At 29.6% G+C, this 27,920-nt stretch overlaps 1 protein-coding gene across 4 annotated transcripts; it reads left to right on the top strand.

Annotated features, from left to right (window-relative positions):
- Positions 1 to 1,055: 1,055 nt before the first annotated feature.
- Positions 1,056 to 26,487, top strand: LOC132942440 (filamin-A). Of its 4 annotated transcripts, XM_061010813.1 has the most exons (45): positions 1,098 to 1,493; positions 3,003 to 3,127; positions 3,251 to 3,595; positions 3,656 to 3,767; positions 3,860 to 4,047; positions 4,146 to 4,304; positions 4,401 to 4,529; positions 4,622 to 4,840; positions 4,921 to 5,153; positions 6,047 to 6,102; positions 6,336 to 6,377; positions 6,443 to 6,561; positions 6,629 to 6,764; positions 6,837 to 6,941; positions 7,013 to 7,157; positions 7,341 to 7,420; positions 7,518 to 7,685; positions 16,600 to 16,758; positions 16,866 to 17,090; positions 17,585 to 17,752; positions 17,837 to 17,983; positions 18,051 to 18,269; positions 18,346 to 18,519; positions 18,609 to 18,752; positions 20,261 to 20,482; positions 20,556 to 20,723; positions 20,900 to 21,121; positions 21,216 to 21,353; positions 21,411 to 21,584; positions 21,674 to 21,904; positions 21,988 to 22,100; positions 22,170 to 22,368; positions 22,460 to 22,633; positions 22,711 to 22,932; positions 22,997 to 23,422; positions 23,493 to 23,639; positions 23,701 to 24,297; positions 24,366 to 24,647; positions 24,723 to 24,861; positions 24,933 to 25,075; positions 25,160 to 25,294; positions 25,535 to 25,717; positions 25,847 to 26,028; positions 26,117 to 26,209; positions 26,280 to 26,487. In XM_061010813.1, the coding sequence occupies exons 1-44, from the start codon at positions 1,130 to 1,132 to the stop codon at positions 26,192 to 26,194; spliced, it is 8,136 nt and encodes a 2,711-aa protein (XP_060866796.1). In that variant the 5' UTR covers positions 1,098 to 1,129; the 3' UTR covers positions 26,195 to 26,209; positions 26,280 to 26,487. The 4 variants fall into 4 exon arrangements, with proteins under 4 accessions (XP_060866798.1, XP_060866796.1, XP_060866795.1 ...); XM_061010812.1 differs by having other exon boundaries at positions 26,117 to 26,487; XM_061010814.1 differs by lacking the exons at positions 1,098 to 1,493; positions 3,003 to 3,127; positions 3,251 to 3,595; ... (12 more) ...; positions 7,341 to 7,420; positions 7,518 to 7,685 and adding an exon at positions 14,065 to 14,262 and having other exon boundaries at positions 26,117 to 26,487.
- Positions 26,488 to 27,920: the final 1,433 nt, after the last annotated feature.

Below are 27,920 nucleotides of genomic sequence, written 5' to 3' on the forward strand. Positions count from 1 at the left end.
TAATATAAAATATATTAAATAGTATTCAATTTTTTATGTATTCTCATTTATGTAATCGTGAAAACAAATATATTGGTACATTTTTTTTGTTCAAAATTTATAAGGAAGATGAAAAATACTATAAAACAAATATTTAAATATTAATGGTGTGTTTGTAAAATTAAATCACTACTCGGGAAGCGAAAAAAACGGCTGAATACAATGTGTATTAACTGTGATGGGTTTTTGCATTTTTCATAAATAATTATTAAAATGGGAAAAAAATTTGAAAAGGAAATATTTTTAAAATAAAAACTACCGTAGAAAATTACAAGTTACAAGATTGCTTATGATCGAATGACCGCCAAATCGACTTGGAAAGGTATTCTCTTTTACCCGCACACCATCCATTTTAATACATTTTCAAAAATACGGGCTGTTGCCCAAAGTTAAGTAAACATTACAATATTTGAAAGTACAAGAAACAATTATTATACATTTTCATAAATTCAATAGTTATAATAATATGTAAGTATAACAAATTAATAGATTAATATACAATGTATTATAATTTATAGTTTATAATAGGTAAATTGAATACTAGGTGTTATAATAATTAATAGTCGGTTTATATAATTATATACATATTCTTGTTACTGATCAATAAAATAAATAATACTAATAATAATGCAATGCACAATATTATTATATTATATGTTTATATATATTATTATGCTGCAGTGAAATAGTTTTCTAGGAACATCAAAAACAAGAGGAAACAGCAAAAGACAAGGGACAGCTGGAGAATGATGCGCGACACATACTGTATGCAATATAGGTGATGTACACTGTAGCGTAGCACACATACGCACTCGTCTCTTGTCGCACGTTTGTATACAAATATTAAAGTATACCTGTACGTAATAGCGCAACCGGTCGCCGTGGTGGGAGCCACGTTCACTTTCCATTTCGAGCGACGGACTGCTGCAGGTACCTATATACCTCGTCTGGTGCGGCGGCGGCGGCGGCGGCGGGACCCACGCCCAACCGAATAATAATATAATTTTATATATTGTTAACGATTTCTCTCGGCGCGGCGGCTGTTCATAATATATAGACGGTTCAGTATGACTTCAGCAGCGCGCCGAACATGATGCGCACCGACCCCGCCGCGCCGTCGCGATTATCGTCCCACATCGGATTGGTGGCCCGCAGCCCGGAGGGCCACGCCGCCAAGACGATGCAGATCAAGGGTCACGAGGATCAGTGGGTGGACATACAGGCGCACACGTTCAGGAACTGGGTGAACGAGCACGTGCCGGCCGCCGACCGGGTGGCGAACCTCGCAGAAGACTTGCGCGACGGTCGAGTCCTCTGCGAATTGGTGGAAAGCTTGCAGAAGCGCAAGGCGTTCGCGTGGAATCACAGCCCTGGCAACCGGCACCAGATGTTAGAGAACGTGTCCAAAGCCCTGGCCGCGATCGCGGACGACGGCGTCAAGCTGGTCAACATAGGTAAGTACCTCTATCCGCCAACTATATTATAATATACACTAGATTTACATCAGTTTATAGGTAACTAATTATTATCGGAGGCCTTTGTAGTTGGTTCTGGGGGGAGGGAGCCTTTTATTGGACTATGTAACTGGGCAAGTGGCCGGAAAAACCTCGCGATTTCATTTTAGCTTTTGGTTGTGTGCAATAGATTTTAGGCACCGCGACATGTATTATATTTTATCCACGATATTATTTTATTATATACTTTTGACCTCTACCCGCCAACTATACATAATACACACTATATTTACATCAGTATATAGATTATAGGTATACCTAATTACTATCGGAGGCCTTTGCAATTCGTTCCGGACGAGTCTGTTATCGGATTTTGTGGCTGTGTAAGTGGTCGGAAAAACATCGCGATTTCCAATTAACTTTTGGCTGTGTGTATTAGATTTTAGGTCCCAAGACATGTTTATATTTTATCCTTTCGATCATACATGCATGCGCTGCTGGTGGTGCATTCCATTCCCAATCTCTTACCTAAAATCCCTCAACAGTCATCTAATAACCCATTAAAAATGGTATTATTAGTTTAAAAAAATATATAATAACAACGCCTGCTTTTAATAGAATAGTATTATTTTTTTTATTTTTATTAAAAAATCGTTTTCTGTTTTCTCAAATCAATTTAAGGTATTTAAGATGATTTTCTCAAATCATAATTATTTTTTTCTTTTGATTCTAATCGGGGGATATAATAAATAATTATTTGCACATTTCTTAGATCGTGAATCGTATATTAACCCGTTATGCAAGTCATTTTCCTGCATGATAAGACGTAGGCCGTAGGTGATGCATTTGCATACAGCATACCGATACCACGCACCACGCTCATCGTGTGTTACGCAGATAATCTGCCTTCGATTAAACATTAATATAATATTAAATATAATCGTTCGAATACAAACAACTTGGGTTAACTTCGTCAATTGCTATCTGCGGGTTATTTTCGTATTGAATTATGATTTTTTTGTTTTTGACGTCGAACAGGTGTTGGGTAGTATTGCCAAATAGGGAGTGTTATACAAAACACTGAGCGAAGTATGCAATAGTTAATCATGTGGGTGTATTGACCTCACATGCTATACTAGAATCGCCATGCTTCTATAATAATATGATCGGATAATTTTTCATATTATATGAATGATATTACGATATCGGACACAATTATAGGTACCTACTATATAGCCATATAGGCGGAGCATATCCCCATATTTTTTACAAGTACACATATTTGCATCAACTAAAAGTATAATAATAGAGGCACCTTGAAGTAAATATGTTTCGAACATCCTGCCGGTTATTTAGCATTAATGACCTAATATTTTAATTTATAAAGTATAAACTTTACCCGTGTCGATGGAAGCCAAAAAAAAAAAAATACTTAATTATGCCTATTACACTTTCATATTACGTTTAGATTGTTTTTCTTGTCTTACGGCATATCGTTTTTTTTTTTAGGAAATGAAGACATAGTTAATGGGAATCTGAAATTAATTCTAGGACTTATTTGGTCACTGATTGTTCGTTATCAAATCGGGCGATCAAAATTTCCACCTAAAAAGCTCATGTTGGCTTGGCTCAAGGTATAATAACTTCGTTCGCGTATATATCTACGCCTACAAATGTATAATTTAATATACCTATGTTCATATTATGTTAACAATTGTAAAATCATAATTACTAATTTATTGGTTACGTATAAATAGTCTGTACTACCGGAATGCCGCGTGAATAATTTCACCACAGATTGGAATTCCGGAATATGTCTTTCGTCTTTGTTGGATTACTGTGAACCTGGATTGTTTCCCCATTGGAAAAATTTGGATCCGAGTGATAGCGTGAATAACTGCCGCCGTGCTATGGAATTGGCCCGAGATCGTTTCAGCATTCCCATGGTGCTTGAACCCGAATATTTAGCTTCGCCTTATCTAGACGAACTATCGGGCATGACGTATCTGTCCTATTTTATGAAAGATAAGAGTCCTGGTACTAAGGCCACTCTGAACTGGGTGAATAGTCAACTGAAAACTCACACGGTGTCTAATTTCACGGTAAGTGTTTTTCGTTCGTTCGAAAACAAACATGCAAATTCATCGATTTGTATATTTTAGACTGACTGGAAGGACGGTATTGTATTGTGTGAGTTAACAAAATCTCTCGGCGTCCCGGCCAAGTACCAAAAATATGACGACCCCGATGTCTGGGAGTCCAACTTAAACGCTGGTATGTATCATGGTGTATATATGTTTAATTAGTGAAACATTTGCTTGTATTTTCTTAACTAAAAAAAGTATATTAACACTATTCGTACACAGGAATGAATGCTGGTAAAAAGTTAGGCGTCGAACCGCTGTTGAAAGCCAAAGACGTGTCCGGTCTGAATGCTTCACATTTAGGTATGATGTCTTATGTGTCTAATTTCCAATGGGTAAAACCACGCACCAGACCATCGCATACCGTGCGCGCCCATAGTGACACCCACACAACCAGAGTATATAAACCAGTAGGTTAATTTAATAAAAACAATATTATATTATGTTGGTCATAAGTAAATGTTAATTAAAATTGACGTAATATAATAAATCAATGAAATTTTTTTAGACTAGTTTTAAAGTGACATTTTTGGATGCAGAAGTAGACCCAAACGATGTCACGGTGGAAATAATTGGACCGGAACTCAATACCATACCGTGTAATTTGAATTTAAAATCCAATGGTGGTACATGCACGTTCGTGCCACTCATAATTGGAATGTATAAAGTATGCATTTGTTTTCCCCCGGCTGCATGTGTATATTATATACGTAGTCGACACGGTTCGTGGTTTCAATATTTAATGTTTGTGTTTATCGCACAGGTAACGATTTTCAATGGCGACGATGTGATCCAAGGGTGCCCAATGTTTATACGAGCTATGCCTGAAGTGTCCGAAATCAAACACTCTGGTATGGAGCCATGTGCAGTTGGATCTATCGTCGAAGTCCAGGTGAGTTTCCAGTGCACATTCGTGCAAATGCAATAGCCCGTATCTAAAGTTTGAAGTATTTATTTTTTGTGGTTTTACATTTTTATTTCCAGATAAATTGTAACGGCGCTAAAGCTCAAAATATTCAAGTATTGGCAATGAGTCCGGATGGCCGAGAATTAGAATGTCCAGTAAAAGAATCGGGAGACGCTTACCGGACGACATTTCAACCTGACGAACCGGGAGAATGGACCATTGCCGTGAAACACCGCGGACAGTTAATTCAGGGCAGTCCATACACGTGTTTTGTGTTCGACCCGAACGGAATTAAAGTAAAACAAATTAAAGGAATTAGGAAACGTCGAAAGACTATACGGACTAAATAATTGTATTCCATTGTTTTATTGTATAGTTGCTTGGCTTGGATAGACCAGCTATTGCCGGAAGTATAGTAAATTGGACTTTAGACGCCAGAGGAACGGGTGGTCTGGGAAAAATTGAAATTGACATCGTTCACGATAAACAGTCACTTCCACATACGATTGACCATTTAGGAAATTCTATTTATAATGTCTCTCTACACACTAGAAGACCCGGAAAATACAAAATTTATGTTTACTTCAACGGGGCAACTGTTAAAGGCAAGTGTAACATATAAAAGGTCGAAAAAGTAATATAAAATGTGAAAAAACTTAATTAAGTACTGTTATTCTTAATAAGTGCCTTAGTAACAATTTAATACCTACTATAAAATTTACTTTAAAGTTTTATCAATCAATTGAATTTCATAAAATTACTTCCTTCTATATATTTATCAACTATTTTAATGTTTGTCCTCGGTGACGGCTACAGGTTCTGGTTGAGGGGGAGGGGTGCTAAGTCATAATTTTCAGAAAACTTTCGTTATTATAATAGGTTTTTTTTGTAGTTGCAATTTCTTAGAAATACAGGTTTGAGAGGTGGCGGCGGCCCCTGTATGCCTTCGACAGTCGACGCTAGAAAAACTATTCATCCATTTCGTATGATATTTATTAGTTGTATACATTTTGTATTGTACATAATGACTAACAATATCAATATGTGAAGGAGTGCATGCTTATTATTAAATCTTATAATAGTTAAACTTAACTTATAACCATTTTAATAAAAAAATACTTTTACCATACACTTTATACATATAGCCTATAGGTACCATTTTTTCGTATTTCTTTAAAACTTCAAAATAATAAAATAAAATAATAACTTTTGTCTTTTGACCTTGGCTAGTTAATTAAAATTAAAAAATGACAATGCATTTAAAAAAAATCTGTTGTCCAAAATTATGATCAATGTGATTATTATTGAATCAAACTATATAATACCGTACCTAATAATAATTCTATTATATTTGTTAACAATTTTAGAAATGTTTTTAACTTATAAACATACCTATCTTTATAATACCAATATCATAAATATGGTTAGGTATAAACATATTGTCATATTGAACTCTACCTATATGCAATATTATTTATTTATTTAAAATATATTGTAGGTAGTCCATTTCCTCTAAGAGTGGGTACAAAAGAAGATATAAAGCGACACAGAAGTATGAGTAAGTTTTATTTTGAAATTAAATTAAATATTGTATAAGTATCTTTATTATAAAATAATTGTGTATTACTTATGATTCAAAACTGCTAAAGTATTAAATAACTTGAAATAAATATGTTGGGTCGTACCAATAGTATAATACCTATACATATTATGTGCATAAATACTACCTACCTACGTAGTAATTCGTAAATAGGTACTATAATTACTTAAGAAAACATATTTATTTTTCAGCACCTACAAAATTAGTCAATGGAAACAGCTCTTCTGCTTTCAGTAAGACGTTAAGAATTTCATATTTATGATACTAAGGTTATAAATTATATTTTAATTTTTTTTAGATGACTTTACTTCTTCTAGTGAATATAATAAAATTGGCCTTCTTAGACCTATTTCACCTTTGCAATCGCCAAAATTCACTTCTTCTCCTATTAATCATCTACATAGTAATGTGTATAAAGTATGTTTAATTTTTAATAATAATATACTTGTTTATTTTTTGATATTTTTTGATATTTATTTAATAGACAACCAACCATTCGGAATCTGGATTTCATAGCATCTCATCACCATTACATTTAAATATTCCTAGTTCCCTATCTCCAAATCATAGTTATGTATCACCTAAAAGTGCTTTGTCTCCGTCAAAATCAAAAAATAATGGTAAGAGTAGCTTTTTTTATTATTTATTTCTAACAATGGATTTATTTTCATACATCTATTATTTTTTTACAGATATAGTTTTTGGAGAAAATATGCAACTCATGCCCATAAATAGATATTCAACAATTTACATAAATTCTGACGAGGCACTAGCCAATATTAATGTCACAGTGATTGGTATGTTAATTTCATGGTCACAAATATTTCGTTTATTTTTTTACATAATAGGTATATATGAAATGCTATAGGTCCATCAAATAAGATGATTCCTGTAAGAATGTCTAGGAACATCGCGCAAGGTCATGTTATGGCACAGTTTACAGCTGAACAAATCGGAGAACATTCAATTGATGTGAAAATTAATGGTATTAAAGTTACTGGTTCTCCATTCAGGTAAATTTAAAGTCAATATAAGATTATAATATACAAAACATTTGTGTTAATGAAAAATTGTTTAATGTATTTATAATTATTAATTTATATGCATCTAATGATATAAAATAACTAAAATAATACAGTTTTTACCTTGTTTGTTTAAACATTTTACCATTGTTTATTTAAATACTGTTTTCTCAGGAGTCACGCATATGATGTGTACGCCATTAAAGTTGGCCATATACCAAATGGAGTGGTGGGTGAACCAGTAGAATTTGAAAGTAATTATTAACGAATAATTATAAAAGTTGAATCATAATTATAAATAAAAATTTTTAAGATGGTTTCTAACACTTGATTATAAACTTTACTGTCTAGTTGATGGATCAGGGGCAGGCTCTGGTAACCTGGAAATTCTTGTAAATGGAGGACATGTCACTAGTTTTGTTCGAAATTTGGGCAATCAAAAATTTTTAGCATCATTTGTACCACATAAAGCACTTATTCATTTAGTTGATATGAAATTTAACAACGAACAAGTACCAGGTAATATATTTTAATGTATTCATTATTGTTAAAAAATATTGAGAAAGAAAATTCCCACATGTAAGTTAACAAGATTTAATTAGTTGAATAGAGTTTAAAATTATAATTATACATTTTATGTCCATTAACTTTTACTGAAAAATGTAATGTGTTTTGAGAGCATAATATATTATTACAATAGTTAGTATTTGTATAGGTAGGTAATTATCTAGGTAGCTACCTATAGTTAATTATAAAACAGTAAAAAAAGTCAGGCTAATTCATAAGTATTAAATGAAGTGTAGGTACTTTAGTACCTTCTTGTACCTATACTTTGTATACCTACATCTCAGTATATAGGTACTAGGTAGGCATTTAATATTTATAATAATTTAATAAAATTAACCTTTTTATGAATTTGTCTCGTATTAGGTCTCCCTTCATAGATCTGATTATTATTAATATTTACTCATAATCATGTCTTTGGGTCCTTTACTACCGTAGACTTATAATATTATTGGGCTATGTTTACTCGGTACCTACTCCCTTCTAGGCTATTTTTACATTACCTTATTAGTAAGTTAAAAGTTATAAATTATAATTGATAGATTTCGTATATAATACCTATTAGTGCTTTATTAATTATTATTTATTTCACATGAAACTCACGTCGTATTTACCAATATTATGTCATTACAAGCAATGCTTTTATATATAGGTAATTAATTACGTTATTTATGTATGACAGTCATCTAACATGCAGATGATACCTACCAAATATAGCCATAAAGGTATCTATTTACTATGTATTTTAATGAATAATGATTTATGGTAGGTACTCACTGTAAATAATTAAATTATTGAGATAAACACTAATAGCTACATACGTAAAAAAAACGTGTTACGAAACAGTTTATCTAATATTACATTACTTTACCTACTATTTATTATGAAATTTGTCACAGTTATAAACTTATGACCCTTTGTTAGTAGTTATTACTTTATTTATGTTATATATAAAATAATAGCTCATAGCCCTAAGTAAATTATATGAGATTAAAAAGTTTAAACATAATATACCGATTTATATTGATCAATAAAACTCTGCCCAAATTTGTTTGTCTATACAACTATTGAACTATACCTATGATTCATCACAGTTTTAAAATTAAAAATAAAACACCATTAAAACTCAACTAAAATTTACCACATGTATGTAAAGTGTCATAATTCATGTGTGGAGTACATCTGTATTTTTTTACTTAGCAAATAATACATATATGTATCCGATTCCGGCATACCACTATTTGCATCAAACCTTTCAAAAATATACAAGTACCTAAGCAATATACAAACGTATTGCTTTATTAATTTAATATAATTTATAAATGTAGGTAAAATATTGAAAATATTAAAGTATATTTAGGCATATTATACAGTGGCGTCAGTCTTGTAAAGAATATTTATATTTTGTTTTTGGAAACGTATTCAAATAAATGAGTATACAAGTTTTCCGTATACGTATTCAAAAATTCTCCCCCCCCTCCCCCCGTTAATATTTGTCAGTTTTGGAATAGTGTTAATGGAATTAACGTGGGTCAATCATATTTCATTCAAAGAGAAAAACTATTGTTTTTGACTATTATAATGTGCCGATTTTTAACAGAAAAATTTGTTTCGTCACAAAGTGAAACTATTTTCTTTAGTTAAAATAAACAATTTTTTAATGAATAAAAAATACAAAAATGTTATTCAGAATACGTATTTAAGTAATTTTTTTCAAAAGTATTCATAGTAGTATTCGAATAAAAAAGGTGGGCAAGTGGGTGTCGCACTGCTGTACAGTTAGTTGTAGGTGATAAGTGGCCAGTGGGTCACTGTAATCGTAATGTATGGTGTTAAATTTGAATTCAATGATATAACATCATTGTATATAAAAAAAAACGATTCTGAGCGAAGACGGTCAGTCAGCCTATATGATATTACTAAGTAAATACATTTAATGATATTATTGTGAATAAAGTAATTTATATATTATAATCTATTTACGTGGAACCTTGTTTTAAATTTTCAATCCTTTATAGCTATAAAAGTTGAACATTTTATACATTTTTAACTACTGAATAATTTGTAAATTTTCAATTTTATAAGTATCGTCAAAATTCGAACTTTAAATGCTTATAAAAAAAATTGTGCCTATGTATTTTAATATTTTTCAACTGCTACTGTAACAATATATCAGGAGCCTTGTATTAAATTTTCACGCTTTTTGGCTCAACAAATAAAATTATAATGATATTTATAGAAAAAAAAACTAAAAAAATTGAGAATTGAAATTGTTTGTTAATAGCTCAAAACAAGTCAAAATATTTTCAAAATGTTAGAAAATGAAAATATAAACATTCAGAAAAACATGTAAAATGTTTGTTATTATTTGGTTCAAATGATCCTATCATCTAATTAAATTGCATTCTTCTGGGTTCCTTTATGGAAAATTGTTTGACTGTAGTACAAAAATTAAATATTATAATATACCTATATGATATTTTAAACGTAGGACAACCATTATTTCCAAAACAGTTAACATTTTTGAAAACATTTTTTTTACACAATTCGATGATATTTGATCAAAACAAAATGTTCCAATATGTATACTTATATTTAAATTACATATATATATATATACAAAATTAATATTTTGAACGAGTATAGTTAATTACTAATTAGTTATAAGTATTTAAAGTTAAGATAAGCTGAGTAGTGGACCAACATATTACAATGATCTAAATTGAAATACTTATAATTATTATAACTTGTCATTATCGATATGATCCTGAAAATGTTCCGCTTGAATATGAAATTAATAAATATGGGCAAGTGAGTACTGATCTGCTGTTCATCAGGTGTCGAGTACTCGAGTGGGTCATTGTAATGGGGTAGTCTACAACTGTCACTAATAAAAATTTTAGAAATCATGCGTCCATGGTGAAAATGTCCGTAATCAAAAAAACGAGAGTATCGAAATTGAAAAAGAGAGAAACATAAATTAGTTAATTAATTTGTATTAACTAGTTAAATTAGGTCAAAGAGAAATTGGACTACAATGAGAAAAAAATGTATGTTAATTTGCAAGAAAAATAAAAAAAATATATAGTATGTAGAGTATAAAAATAATAAAAAAGTATGGACATTTTTTTAAATGTTTATATCATTGACTTTTATAAATTATAAGTAATTTACAACTTTTAAATTTTAATACCTACCTAATATTAATAATCCTACTTATGAAAAAAAAACAAATATTAGGTAGTTGTTTATTAAAAAATATAAATCAATGTTATAAATATAATATTTTGAATTAGGTTTATTACACATAAACAATCTATTTCATCCGTATTTTATCCTATTTTTGATTAAAAACAATTTTGCCAAAAAAAGGTTATTTAGAACAATTTTACCCCGGATATTTTTATCGTGGACATTTTACCTAGATTTTTGTAATAGATGATGTGTTATTGACTTATTGTGTTAAATTTGAATACCGTGATATTATAATATCATTGTATACAAAAAACTCTGTTAGCCTATATTACTAAGTATATTTTATGATATTATTGCTGGTAGTTTAACTACTAGTAAATAGTAATACAGTAGGTTTAATTAAATTTTTGCCAAAAACCTTGCATTTAAAAATATAATTGTGTGTATAAAATAAAATTTTATACTTTTATATTTTAGAAATTATTATTTTGTGTTATTTTAAAGTATCTACGGTTACTTGTTTTTGAGTTATTACAAAAAATAAAATCAATTTTGTCGAAAACTGGTTTTGTATAAAAATGATTTTTTTGCTTTTCCCGACGCTTTGCTACCAAAACAACCTCCAAAGTTGAAAATCAAGAATTACTAATTTTCGTGTTCATCTCAGAATCTTAAATTTATGATGTCATGTTGTTATATTGTTATTAAAAAAAGTAAACTATTTTTAAATATAATGGTTAAAAGTTGGAAAAAAATGTTGTTTTATAATGTCATAAAATAATGTGAGTTTTTAAAACAATTAGTGTTAAGAATCACTGTTTAGATAGTAGGTAGCCACTAAAAATACGTTTAAATTATTTTAAATATATATGTGGCATGTGCGTAGGTACATGCATTGGTGGAAATCGGGGGGAGGGTATTGAGGGGGCTTAGCCCCACCAAAAGTCCCGTCAAGCCCACTCCTTTTTTTAGTTTTGTAGGATCGAAGCCTCCCCGCTCACATTGATGTAAATAATGTTAGCCCCTCCCCCTAAAATTTTGATGGATTTCCACCTATGGGTACATGGGCGCCCGCAGGAAATTTATCGGGGAGTGGTATAGTGAAATCAAACACTAAAATAAAGTACATTATAAAATGTGTGCGTATTTCAAACTTAGACGTATAAATAAATCTGATGAAGTCTTTAGTTGCAAATAGTATTATAAGTTATCACTTATCTATCATTCTATTGACTATTATACCTCATATAGTTTATTAGTACAATTCACCTATGTCTTATACAGTTTAAAGTAAATTAATTGCTTGGTTTTTTAATATCAATAAATAATTCATGAAAATTCTTAGTTGAGTGAGATACTCATCATATCAAATACTTTTTGTAAGTAATTATAATATAATTTATTTTAAAATATTAATTCATGTTAATTTTTTATACCTATGTAGGATTTGTCGTTCTTTTTATATCTTTTAAGCATGTTTTCCTTCAAAATTCTCAGATCGGATATGTTTACAACCATCGAGAACGTGATTTCATTAGAAAAAATATTTTATGAATTGGCCTTTTTATTACTGGCAATATGTTTTCCGGACCCGGTCCCAGTTTACATTTGCAGCCCATTCAATTTTCCATTGTTTACTAAATTCTTGAAGAAAAAACAATTTTAATCGATACAAAGGTATTACAAGCCAATTATAGATTATTCGAATGTACATATTAAACATAGATACATAATATTTTGTATAGGTACATAGTTATAACAATAATAGCTTATACATTTCAGTATGCCAATTAGATAGGTATTGATAGGTGTTAAAAGAAAACGAGGCACAATTTCTCAAAATTCAATTTAAACATAATTGCAGTCTTTAACTTTTGGAAAAATTTAGAAATTACTCACTCACAACTCACAAGAACAACAAAAAGTCGACCAGCAAAAAAATACTATGTTTGACTATAGGGGGAAGTCAATTTCAGTATTTGGTGAATTGCATTCCTCGCTTTTGCCGTAAACGACCACGAGACTAAAAAACTTCACTTCCCATCCTTGCCACACAATATATTAAATTACTATACATGATTTTACTTTTTTATTTTTCGGTAGCTACGATGGATCTCCTATCTCGTAAATTCGCCAAACCTTTTCATAAAATATCATGTGAACTGAGACTCTGCACATTGTGAGTGCCACGTTTAGGCATCCAGTATTTGACGGTGATATTGAATTGAGTCCGTGCTACTTTTATGTGTTAGACAGTGATGTAGTCCTAAAAAAGTTAATGGGTACACGCCTTAATTACTGTAAAAAAATAAATTGGGGGGCTACACTTAACCGGCGTACCACGATTTTCGTTAAGGGTGGGTACATGCATAAAAATAAAATTAGTTAGTGGGTACACGCCGTGTACCCGCGTGTACCCTTCACTACACCAATGTTTGAATTGAGTCCGCGGCTTATTATCTTAATATCTTTGAATTCAGTACGTATTAGCGTAGATACGTACCCAATATTCAATAACTACTTGTGCGACTTGAACGATGTCATGATGATTAAATACCAAAAAGTGCAAGTAGAAATTCTGATTCTATGATTATGAATTATAATTCCATTTACGATTCGTCGATTCACAATATTATGGCGTTATTCGGGTTATAATAATAGTAACATATTATGAATATTGTCGACATATTTTAAATTCTTGGAGGGAAATTCGATGCCGGAAGACATTCCAGTTGGCGCGCCTGTGTCTTTGGAATTTATTACAACCATCGATAGTTGTGTGCTGTACACCCACAAGGATCGTCGATTTACAGAAAGCATTAATATAGATACTACCCGCGCACAATTATTTTGTATATACGTATATTATATTATATTCCACATTCACACCCAAATGGGGTGTTACGTATTATTATTAAATTAAAGTTATAATTAATAACACGGGTGACGTGCATTGAAACTGTATTAGGCTTTATGAATGATGTGAATATTATCTTAAAATACTCTTCTAGCCATTCCAATAGCGCGTCTTGTAAATCGGTAAACGCAAATATCGTGTCGATGAAGATATCGATATTTTTATCATGTACACGTCAAACTAGTAGATGCAACAGGTCGGTGGTTTATTTATCGTGATTAGTAGTGGTGTGTATGGTTCGTTTTGTAATTATTGTTTTTTTTTTTTTAGGTTTTTTTTCGTAATTTAATTTTTTTCCCTAGTTTATGTTTTTAGTTTAAATATTAGTAAAATGTTTTTTAATTCGCGTTATTGTGTACTGTCTCGATACATTGCTCAAAGTGAAATAAAGAAGGATTATTCGCTGAAGTTTATATAAAAGTAATGTTTAATTTTTTTTACTCGCAGCCCATAGCCTGGTGTTTGGTAAAATAGGTAGTACTCATTGATGTTAAATTTGAACAATATGACCAATTAAATCTGGTTAGAAATGTATAGGTATTCAGTTATTAGTTAGTTCACCAAAATATTTGTTTTAAAAATTTGATTGATTATTTTGGTTCTGATATTGACAAACTACATACATGATACAACTTTTTTTTTTGTAGGGTCCTAACGAAGGTACAACTATAGGTATCATGGTTAGCTATTCAATTTGTACTATTCAACAAGGTTTTAATTGTGCTTCATCTTAAAATATTGTGTTGTATTTTCTATCAGGATACCAATACTTTTAAAAAACAAATGTATTACCTCAAAACCGTATGATTACATTTTTTATTTTTAAATTTAATTAATAATTACAGTAAATACCAATACAATTTAATATGCATAGTATGTGAAAGATGTACTATAGATAAATATCTAATTTAAGTAATATAATAGAAATCTTTACTTGCAAAAACTACTTTCTAAACTGAAATAATTTGACAAAAATATTATTAAAAAACATATATTTGTCATAGAGTGTAATATTTGCATAATTTCTGAATTTTAGTATTTAAGAAATGTATTAATTATAAAAAACAAATGACATCTTTTAAATAATTATTTAGCCATCTAGATATAGGTATAAGACATAGGTGTATAATTTTATGAGGTATGATTCAGTTCACTAATTTTTATAATAATAACTTAAATTAAAATTTGTATATTAACTGTGTTAATGTTATAAAATGTACTAGGTTTACTAAAGCAATATAAAAATAACTATATATTTTTTTTTTGGGGGGGGACGGACTGGCCGAGCGGACTAAGGCGTCGGCTGCAACGCAGCCGACCCGAGTTTGATACCTTGGCCGCGGGCGGCATTTTTCTTCGGGCAAGTCACGGTGTCCGGAGAATAAGTGCTGCCATCCCCCCACCCGGGGCACGGCAGAAACCTACGGGTGCCCCATTAGAAATTCTGCCAAAAACACACACGTGTATCAACCCACCCAATTTAAAAACCTACAGTGCCCTCCCCCACACCCAATGGCCTATGTTGCCGCGGGTTACCCAATAAAAAAAAAAAAAAAATAACTATAATAATAGTGTTTATTAGTTTATTATTCATATAGCATTTAATAGAATTGCACCTATACATTTAAGAGTTTATAATTTTTAATAACATTTTAATATTTTTATAAATTAATCAATATTTCAAACCTATTAGAAATTTGTACATTTTTAAATTTTAGATTCATATTACTATAAATTAGAATGTTAATAATTTAGTTGTTTTTATATAAAGTTGTACATTTTTACTACATTTGTTCATATTCATATTGTTTGTTACTTGGATAAATAAATATTATATTTAAATATACAATAAATTATTAAATTATATAAATACTTATCTTAAACAAAATAATTAGGTACATTTTTATTCAACTGATTTAATGCTATACATTTCCGACCCAACTATTAGAAAATTCTTAAGGTGTTCACTGTTCATGTTTTGTAATGTGAATCATCAATTCAGATACACGCCCACGTGTTTTTTTTTTAATAAGATGTGTTGCAATAATGGTTTTGAATTATTCATTTTCAAATTGAAATCTAACCATTATATTTTGTGTGCTCATTTATATTACTTGGTTCTAATACAACAAAGACATACTTAATGTTTTCACTACAGTAAGTTATAAACCATGCTTGGTGATCCTACTGTATCAACACATTATTTTTAATTACTTGTAAAAAAAAAGTAATAAGTATAATTAATCAAAATCATTATGTTATTTTCATAATATATTAGGTACTTTTTCCTTTCATATTTGAAAACATGTTCACAATTAAATAAGTAGGTATTAAGTAAATTATGTTAATTTTAAATGTAATTGGTTATTATTGATTTTTCGTATGAACATACAATATATTTTATTCATGTTCTAAAACCCCTAAAAATTATTCTGTACAATATAAATTATAAATTTTAATAGTATTGTACAATTAATAATTTAATGATTTTGAGATCTTGTGAATTTACTGTTATGTATTTTAATTATTTTAATTAATAGTAGGTATAATTAAGATTATGATTTAGGTTATTGTTTTTTTTTTAATATTATATAATAATGTATTATATTTTAAATTGTGCATGTAATTTAACACCTCAGTTACTTAAATAATTAATAAGGTTATAATAGGTTCGGTACTGAATAGCTATATTTATACAGAAAAAAAAGATTCCTATTATTATTGATGTGCCTAATTAACTAATTTATTTATTTATAGGGAGTCCCTGGGAAGTAACAATCATGAGTGGAGGATCATATAGTCCAAAATTAAGCGTCCTTGGCGATGCTGTAAAATTAGTACCTGTTGATTCAGTAGCAATATTTCAAATAAGTGCTATTGGTTTTCATCGAGAAGATATACAAGTTAATGTATTAAGTATGTTAATGTAGTTTAATACTGACCTATTTTTTTTTTTAAATATGTCAAATAAATACTTAACGCATTACTTAAAATCTACTAAATGTGATTTACATATTTTTAAGGTCCAACCAAACGTAATATACAAGCTAAAATTATTAATGAAGGAGGAAATGGAATATTTAGATTAGAATTCATTGTGGTTGAAGTGGGAACACATTTAGTTGATGTTAGTGTGGCTGGCCATAAACTTGGAACTGGTACACTATTAGCTAAAGGATACAATTCAGCCCTGATAAGAGTGACCGATGTTTCCGATGCTGTTGTTGGTCAACCTTGTCAATTCAGAGGTTAGTTTAAGAGAATATGTTATAATAATTCTCTTTTATATTGGTATCATAACACATAAAACAAATGTTTAACATAGTATATTTGTAAAGTGGTGTATTTAGAGTTTTTCTAGGGAGGGAGGGGATATGTATTTAACCAGAACTCACTAACTCCGCCTCCTCATCTAAAACATTGTTTGAGCTATGATTCTACTTTTTAGTTTTAATACATTTACTAACTGAGCATGAGAGTTTTAAATACTTAGTTAATGACTTAGTTAATTATACAAATGTACTTATCTGTTTGTCATACTTTGTTGTGTTTTCTTTAATTTTTCTAATAGATGTACATTTAATCAATTTATGGTATAAAGCCTACAGCTTTGAAACTATGGAATGCGCCTAATTTGTCTATTGTTTGTTTTACAATAAAATGTTTCTTCATAGATCATTTAACTAATTTTTTTTTAAATAATTAGTATCAATTAATATTTTTATATTCCTTTTCATTTTAGTTGATGCTAGTGATGCTGGTGAAGGCCAATTGGAAATATCGATTAATGAAGGAGAAGTACCAAATCATGTGACTGTAGTTGGAGGTGGAAGATGTTTAGTATCTTTTACACCTGAACATGTTAAACCTCATATGATTGATATAAAATTTAACAGTGAAACTGTAATAGGTAAAAATAAATTTAAATTATTAAAAAAAAGTAATAATGATTTAGTATAGGAAGTTTTAATATTTGATAATAATTTATTTAAAGGATGTCCATTTGTATGCTCAGTATCTGACACGAGTCGTGTATCTGTTAATTTATCTCGTTTGGAGTTGATACCTGTTAACCAAGTAGCAAAATTTCATATGATGGTTGATAATTCAGCTTCAGCTGAATTGTCTGTGTCTGTAACTGGTAAATATTATTTGTTTTATTATTTTATTAATTATCTTTGTAATAATTATTTTTCTTTAAATTTTAGGACCGACCACTGAACTTCCAGTTAAAGTCACAGGAAATGTAAATGTAGGTTTCACTGCTGAGTTTACACCACTCCAAGTTGGAGCCCATTCAATATCAGTTGAATACAATGGACATGCTGTTAATGGTACTCCCTATGTGGCTAAAGCTTATGATTCAAGCAAAGTTTTAGTTGGACATGTGCCTAAGGGTCATGTTGGAAATACATTCCAATTCACTGGTATAATTAAAAACTACTTACTTTAAATATTATGTACTGTATTATGGTTAATATTTAATATTAATATTTTGTGTAGTTGATGCTAGTGAAGCAGGTGAAGGCAATTTAGAAATCACTATATCAGCCAGAGGAGCAAATATTCCCACTCAAGTACATCCACAAGGCAATGCTAAATTTGCCGTTAGTTTTCTCCCACTTCAGCCTACTGATCATGTTATTACTATCCATTTCAATAAGGAACCAGTCCCAGGTTAGATACATTTTTAAATGTGTACTATTAATAAACTAAATTTAACTATACAATTATTTACTTTAAATTCATAATTATGTTTGTTTTAGGGTCTCCTTTTATTGCTCATGTTGAGGGAGATTTACCGCTAGTTAGTGGTACTTCACTGACTAGTGCTCCTGTCTCAACTACTTCTCATTTCACTATGAGCAATGTATCTGGATCATTGGATGACATTGAAGTTAATGTTGAGGGTAAGTTATCAAATCAGATATTAACTTTGGAATATTTTCATTCTATATATTTGCCTCAGCACGACTGTATGGAATTTCAATTAAAGCTTGTCTACAAGTATGTGTGTCTATATTTTTACAGGTGGGCGATATCAAAAATCTCGATTATACTGATACTTCTCTCTTTTATTAATAACAAACTTAAAAAAAATTTCTATCAGCAATTAACGCTAATATTTTAATTTGGTGGTAGACCTTCAATTGTAATGCAATTAAATAAAACTAATCTAAAAAAAATATATATATTTTATCTATGAAATAAATTAAAGAGCTATTAGTTAATGCAGGTTATATCAAAGTACAAAATAAAAAAAATTGCTATAAATTAGTACTTTTAAAGGTTTATCTTGTGGAAACATTTCTATTATTACATTATTAGGCAACTTAATTAGTACTTGAGAAAACAATAGAATATTTGTTTCTATACTGGATTTTCAACAATTGTATTTTATTATTAAATACAAATTATCAATGAGAATAAATGAACATTTATAGAAATAAATACAGAATAAATGAACTCTTTTTGCATAAGTTCATATTATTATCATATTTTTAATACTTAATGTTATAGTTTAGGTGTATCTTCACATTAGTAATACTTTTTGATCTTCTTTACACAAATCCACTTTCATCAAATAATTGCATGGCCAATAAAGAGTTCTTATGAGGTATTTTTAACTTGCATTAATAACTGTGTCACATATTTTAACACATTTAAATCTTAATTTTGGAAAAGTTAATACAGTAGGTATTATAAAATATTTTAAAAGTTGAAAAGTTAACTAATTCTAATTTTATTAGTTTCATTTAAATGTTGAATAGTATTTGTAAGTTAAAAATTATTCATTATATGCTGTATATTCTGTTGAGCTTGTAAATTGAGTGATATACAAAGTCGTCTGTTGTCTGATTATGCATAATATCTACTTATTTATTGAAAAATATTTTATCAAATTTTTACTAACTTTAGTTTAATTTTAGCAATTCTACTTATTGAAATGTTATTTTTTCTTTTAGTATAATTTTTTTCTAAATCTTTTTTCACCTTAGTAATTCTTTGATATAATTTAATATTATTAATCTTAATTTAATTGATTTCTAATATAGAAAAATTTAAAAAAATGTATGTATTATACAAAGCACAAAAAAAAAAATATTTATGATAAGTAATTTCTTTTTAGTATTAATTTTTAAAAATTTAATGTTTTGTATTATTTGGTGGTAATATTTTTATTAAATACATTTTAACAACATAAACAATTTGATTTGGTGCTTTATGCACATTAAACCATTATATAATTGCATTTTATTACCTTCTTATGTTAAATATTTTTTTTTGATTTGAGGTTTTTATTTTTATTTGAAGCATTATTTTACTTTATAGTTTAAACATCATAAAATGTTTGTTTAATGCTTATGCGCTTCTCTTATTCAAATAATGTTACTAACACTAATGAAGGATTATATAGGTCCTAACGGGTCGGCCGTTCCTGCCCAAGTAAAAGAATCTGGTTCACAATCATATAAAATTGAGTTCTGTCCTAAAATTGTCGGCGAACATAAAATTGCTGTAAGTTATCTTCGAACTCCAGTTGCTGGATCTCCATTTAGTTGCAAAGTGTATGATATCAAAGCTATTAAAGTGAAATCAGTACCTAAGGGCACAGTTGGACAACAAGTCACTTTTATTGGTAAATATATATAATTTTATGATTTTAAGTAGTAAATGTAAATCTAGTAGTAAATCTATCTGGGAAATTTTAGTTGAAACAAGTCAAGCTGGTCCAGGCAATTTAGAAGTTACAGTAAATGGTGGTCGAGTGCCAACTTCTGCTCAAGCTCAAGGGCCACATACTTATGCTATATCATTTACACCTCGTCAACCAACTGTCCATACTGTACATTTACGTTTTAATAACCATGACGTACCAGGTAAAGTAAAGGTTAAAAATTGTATATATAGTTATAAACTCATAAATATCTGATATTATCAAAAATAAAATTATTTGTTGTATATAACTAATGAAAGAAAAGCTTAAATTAATTTCAAAAATATTTTTTTATATTTTATGCAATGATTTGATAAATATATACAATTTTCGTTTCAGGTTCACCATTTACTTGCTCTGTTTCTGAAGCTGCTAGAGTGGTTGTCTGGTCAGCTACCGAAGATAAAGTTGCTGTTGGTAAAATAGCGTCATTTGCTGTTCAATGCGAAAGTAGTCCTCAAGTACAAGTTCTAGCACCTCTTAGGCATTCTTTACCTGTTACTCTTATACCTGCTACTCAACCATCAACTCACAATGTTCAATTTACTCCTGTTGATGTTGGTAAGTTTATATTATGTTTCCCAATAATCAATGTCATTAATTTTATTGTTATTATTATGTATAATATTATTATGATATATTTTACTTGAATTAGGTGACCATAGTGTTGAAGTTAAAGTAGATGGTATACACGTTGAAGGCAGTCCGTTTTTAGTTAAAGCATATGATGCTTCTAAAGTTCGCGTTACAGATATTAACACAGGATTTGTGGGAAAACCTGTCAATTTTAATAGTAAGAATATATTATTTTTTTATGATGTAAAAGAAGCTAAAATGTCTGTTATTTTAGTTAATGCTAGTGAAGCTGGTGCCGGTAATTTAGAAATTATAGTATCAGTGAATGGAGTTAATGTTCCAAATTATGTTCAATCTGAAGGAAATGCTAAGTTCCGTGTTAATTTTAAACCGCGAGACGCTGCTCCCCATAGTCTGAGTGTACGTTTCAATGGTGAACCTATTCCAGGTAATAAATTATATTTATAATACATTTAACATTATATGATATTTAAAATGTATTAAAAATAATTTTTTAATTAATTATTTATCATACAGGGTCTCCATTGACTTGCAGAGTATTGGATATTGATCAAGTTGCAGTAACCGGAAATGGTGTTCGATATTGTGCCATAAAAAAGACAGCAGACATTAAAATAGAAAGTCCTGATATATCCAACGATACAAATTTCAAAGTAAATGTCTTTTCACCATCTGGACAACTAGTTGATGTTAAAACAAGCATCATGGCCAATGCCATTGGAGCATATTATACACCAAATGAAATTGGTAACTATTAATGTCAACCTATTTATATGAACAAAGAAAATATTTTACAAAATATAGCTTATAATTAATCAAACCATTTCCAGGAAGACATATGATAGAAGTTTTTATAGAAGATCAGCCAGTCGATGGTAGCCCATTTGCTTGTAATGCGTATAATATAAATAATATAAAAGTTACAGGACTTGACAGTGCTAAAGTAAGTTTCTTACAGATAACATGTTATATTTTATTTTTATACATGCACTCATAGAATATTTTTAAAAAGGCTAGTAAACCAGTTACCTTCAGTGTAGATGCTACAGAAGCTGGAGAAGGCACATTGGAATTGGTGGTTAGCAGTCAAAAAGGCACAGTTAAAGCAGAAGTAGTTGCTTGTTCTAGAGGGTTATATGATGTGACATTTGTCCCTCATAATGCAATACCACATTTTGTTAATATTACATTTAATGATGAAATTGTACCGGGTAAATAATACCTTTAAATAAAAATTAATATTTGCATATTAGGTTGAAAGTTGTAATATTTTTGAAATTATTTTTAAATTTAAATTTACAGGAAGTCCGTACAGCTGTGACGTTATTGATTTAAATGGAGTTAAGAAAGGAGTATCTGGTTCTTCAATAACTGCATACGGAGAAGGATTGCAACGAGTAAAACTTGGTTATCCAGCTCGTTTCGACATTAATCCACACATTGCTGATCATGGATCCATTAGTGTAATCGTAAAAGGTTGGTTTTTTGTATTGACAAAAGACCTATTTTAAAAAAGAAAAATGCTGCTATATTTAAATTATTTTTGAAATTAGATCCTGACAATAAGACTTTACCTGTTAATTTACACAAACATGATAGTGGGCTATATCGGGTAACATATCGGCCATCTATTGTTGGTGTTCATATGGTAACAATTATGCATCGAAATCAGCCAATTACCAAACATCCTTGGAAAGTTCAAGTTATAGATTCCGAGTTAGTCATTGTTAGTGGACTCAATGAAGCTATTTGCAATAAACCTACATCATTTAAAGGTTAAAAAAAAAAAAACATTAAAAAAACTTTTGGTAACATACTGATGTACAATTTTTTGTGTAGTTGATACAAGAAATGCTGGTAAAGGAGAATTATGTGTGGCAATTAAAGCAGCTGGCCGTGATGTCAAACTAAAATCATCAGATGTAGAGTCTAATGGTATCCATCAAGTATCATATCAACCTATAATACCTGTACCCCACTACGTTCATGTGAAATATAATAATTTTAATGTACATGGGTCACCGTTTATGGTGAATGTCCGAGAACAAAATCCATCTACATCAGCTGAACTTCGAGTTGTTGGTCTAGGACTTTACCAAGGTATTTCTAACAAAATGTCTACATTTATAATTGACAGTGCTGGTAAATCCAGTCATGAATTTGATGTTGTCATTACCGGAATGCAACATAGTGCTGTACCAGCCCAATGTTATCAACACAAAAATGGTATGAACTTGATTGTTGAATTCACGCCTCCTAAAGTTGGTGAGTATTTCCTTTATTTAATATTTTTATTATTAATTTTAACTATATAATTTATTTTATTATTATTCAGGACAGTATAATATTGATGTCACACACTTTGGTAAACACTTGAAAGGATCACCATTTACCAGTTATGTACACGATGCTAGTAAAGTTAAAATCGACAGTCTTCCAGAGAAGAACAGTGCTGTTGTTCATAAACCAATGTCATTTAAATGTTAGTATGCAGTAGCATTTTTTTGAAATAGAATTTGATGAACTGTGTTTTCAACTTTCAGTATTACGGAAGAACGCTGGGTTGGCTGATTTTACAGTTACTTGTCTGGGTCCAGATAATGAGGATGTTCCAGTGGATTTAAAATTGTTCAATGAAGATATTGATGTGGTGGAAATAAACCCCACAGTACCAGGAGATTATATTTTTAACATATGTTATGGCAAAGATCATATAACTGGATCTCCTTTAAAAATGCATATAGCTGACCCAGGAGTACCTCGGGCCTGGGGTTCAGGTCTTGTTAAAGCTCTTAAAGATGTTTCAACAAAATTTTACATCTCAGCGTTGGGCACATCTTATCATCCTGTACCTGTTGTTAATATTCGCAATGGAACTGAAATAATACCTGTGACAATTAATCAATCTTCAAGTGGTCATGAAGGAGATTATGAAGTTGTATTCATTCCAAACCATATTGGTTTTTGTGATATAAACATTGTTTGGAATGGAAGACATGTTGGTGAATCCCCATATAAATGTATGGTTGTCGATTTGACTAAAGTGTTAACAATTGGTGAATCAAATTTAAATAGCCGTATTATACTTGGAGTTAATGCTCCTACAACATTGGCATTTGATACATCAGTTGCTGGTCCTGGTAAATACTATACGTTTTGTTATATTGTTATTTTAAATTAATTATAATTTTTATTATTTATATCGTAGGTGAGCTAGATGGTCATTTAGAAAGTCAAGGAGGAACAATTGTTCCAATAGTGATTGATCACTCTGGTGATAATGTTAAATGTGTATTAACACCACACATATCTGGCCCGCATGCCCTGTACTTGAATTTTGCTGGACTACCATTGCCAGGTTCGCCATATCCTGCTTTAGTAGAAAGTGGCGCTGCTGGTGTACGAGTAGTACTATCTGGAAGTGGACTGTCAACGGCTACTTGTGGTCAACAAGCAGAATTCATAATTGATGGATCACAAGCAGGACCTGGTATATTAATACTATTGTTTGCATTTTCATCGGTTTCTTTTCAATTGTTATCATAGTTTTATTATTTTATTTTAGGTAATCCTGTAGTTACCTTAGCAGGCTCTAGGCATGAAATATTAGTCAATATCGAAAAAACAGGCGATAATGTGTACAGTGCTATATATACTCCCGTAAGTCCAGGCGCATATTTATTAAATGTGCTTTGGGGTCACAGGTAAATAAATAGATCTATTTTCTTTGTATAAATGTATATGATCTATAATAATATATATTTTCTCATTTCAGACAAGTTAAAGGCTGTCCTTTAAAAGTTAATGTAACTGGTGTTTGTGATGCTAGTAAAGTTCTATGCACTGGAGATGGTCTTGGTATTGGTACAGTTGGAAAAGATATCAGAAGTTTTATTGATACACGAAGAGCTGGTCCAGGTATAAAATATAAGACATGTTTTTATGTTCATTATTTAAAATATAAAATTATATATCATTTATCAATGTACATGCATATTTCAGGAGAGTTAAGTGCTCACTGCATTGGACCTCATAAAGTTGCTTACTGTGAACTTTATGACCATGGAGATGGTACTTTCACATTGAATGTGAAACCACAAGAATCGGGCAGACATACACTGACCGTTAAATATGCTGGTTAGTATAATAAATAACTGTATAATATATTGTAGGGGCAATTTATTATTTGGAATGTACATACATAATTATAATTAAAACAATTTGTATTAATTAATTATTATTACTCATATTCTAATATTCTATTGACACAAAGTATATAAATGTTTAATAATCTCAAGGATGTATATTTCTTTATGATATAAATAAACATTTTATAATAATTAAAGTGTATTGTGTACTGTGATACCAAAAATCTAGGTGAGGATGTACCTGGAAGTCCTTTTACTGTTCGAGTTAGTGGTGCACCAGATGCTAGTAAAGTTCGTGTGTACGGACCTGGTATTGAACACGGTGTTCTAGCAATTTTCCAAAGTAGATTTATATGTGATACTCGTGGAGCTGGAGCTGGACAATTAACAGTCAGGGTTAGAGGCCCTAAAGGTAAAACACTTTATTATACTTATCACATTTTTAAATTTATAATTTATGTTTTATTTTTAATATCATTATTGATTATTAATTATTATTGTATTATCTAATGTTATTATTATAAACTTGTGTTTATTTCAGGAGCATTCCGTGTAGAAATGCAACGCGAAAACCAAAAAGACCGAACTATACTGTGCAAGTTTGATCCAACAGAGCCTGGCGATTACAGAGTTGAAGTAAAATGGGCCGGAGAACATGTTCCTGGATCACCATTCATGGTCATGATATTTGACACACAAGAAGAACTTAATAGATTTGTTCAGGTAAATTACTCGTATGATAATATTCGAGTGGTTTTAAATATGTATGATTTTAATTTTTTAATTTTTTCTCTTTCATTGATTTTTTTAGGGTAATCATTCACCAGCCGGTTCGGATCTATATAGTAGTGTTAATTACTCATCAAGTTATGCTCATATCACACCTTAAACTTTTTGTTACTAGGTGAATAATATATTTTTTTTTTTTTGTTAAACAATTTTATTAAATTAAAAATAATTGTTTTTTTAACTAGGATTATTGGTAAACAAATCCGTCCAACTGACTATTGATTTTTTTTTGAATTTATATTATATTTATTATTTATTTAATATTTAATTTTTTTTTATTATATTTACAAATTAACTTATTTGAAAAATCAAAATTTAGTACCATGTTCTTGTTATATGTCTTACTTGTATTATTTAACAAAATCCATAAATAAAAAAAAATGTAATAATATATTTTTGTCTAGTTATTATTTTTATTATTAATCATAATATAGATAAAATAAATTGTGTGCAATACAAGCAAATGCACAAATAACAATGAACATTTATGTATTTACAATTATTATCATATTATGATATTGAAGATGTGCTTGTTTCGAGCCCAAAAACTAAAATATATGCTATAATCATTATAGTGCAATGGATAAAGATGATTTTGTAAAAATTAATCTACATGGATATTAATATAAACATTTTAAATTTGAATTTTTATCTTCATATTATGAATAATATGATAAGTATATTATTTTGTTAAAAAATGTATACAAAAACAAATATAGTTCTTAATTGTGTAAATATATTTATTAATTTTGTATACAGTGTGTCCCGTTTTAAATGTACCACTAAATATCTCAGCCCGATAATCTTAGATTGAAATACGGTTTGCTGCAATAGCTTAGGGGTACTGAAGTACACATTTAAGGACAAATTTCAAATTTTTAGCTCTTGTAGTATGCGCTTGCGCAATACAAATTTTTTTTGAGTTACACCTTTTGGAAATTTTAAAATAATTAAATTTTTTCGATTTTACCAAAAACATTTATTGTTTTAAATTTGAATTGAGTGATTTTTTCATAGATTTTAATAAAGAATGTGAAGTAGGAAATTAAATAAAAAATACGTGCATTAGTTCATTTTTGATAATGAAACAATATCTACAATAATTATCGAAGTACTAAGAATAAAATTAGAAATAATCTACTATTATCAAAGTACTAATAATAAAACTGGAAATAATTAAATAACTTTTATCGCACAATAATAACGCAAATTACAACGTCATTGTCAATTTAGTTGGTAAATTTATTTTTAAATTAATTAAATTTAATTTGGCTATACATTTTTTTTTTTGGTAATTTTGTATTAAATTATTTAAATGTATTTCATTTTAGTTCAAAAATGACTAACTTTTGTATCAAATTCAAGCGTGTAATGTTTTTGGTAAAATCGAAAAAATTTAATTATTTTAAAATTTCCAAAAGGTGTAACTCATTCAATTTTTGGTTTAGAACTATGGTCAATGGATGAAAATTACTTAGAATAAAATAATCTATCCATATCCGGTGACAAAAATAGGTGTTGCAATTTAAAAAAAAAAAATTGTATTGCGCATGCGCATACTACAAGAGTTAAAAATTTGAAATTTGTCCTTAAATGTGTACTTCAGTACCCCTAAGCTATTGCAGCAAACCGTATTTCAATCTAAGATTATCGGGCTGAGATATTTAGTGGTACATTTAAAACGGGACACACTGTATATATATGTGAATAATAATTCATAGAGAAAAACCACCATAGAGAAAAACCTTAAAAACAGAATATTAAAAAAAGAAAAAAGTTTCTTTAAGTCCCTTTCAAGACACAAATATTGCAAATCATATATAACA

This window comes from Metopolophium dirhodum, chromosome 4 (assembly GCF_019925205.1).
Source record: "Metopolophium dirhodum isolate CAU chromosome 4, ASM1992520v1, whole genome shotgun sequence".
NCBI lineage: Eukaryota > Metazoa > Arthropoda > Insecta > Hemiptera > Aphididae > Metopolophium > Metopolophium dirhodum.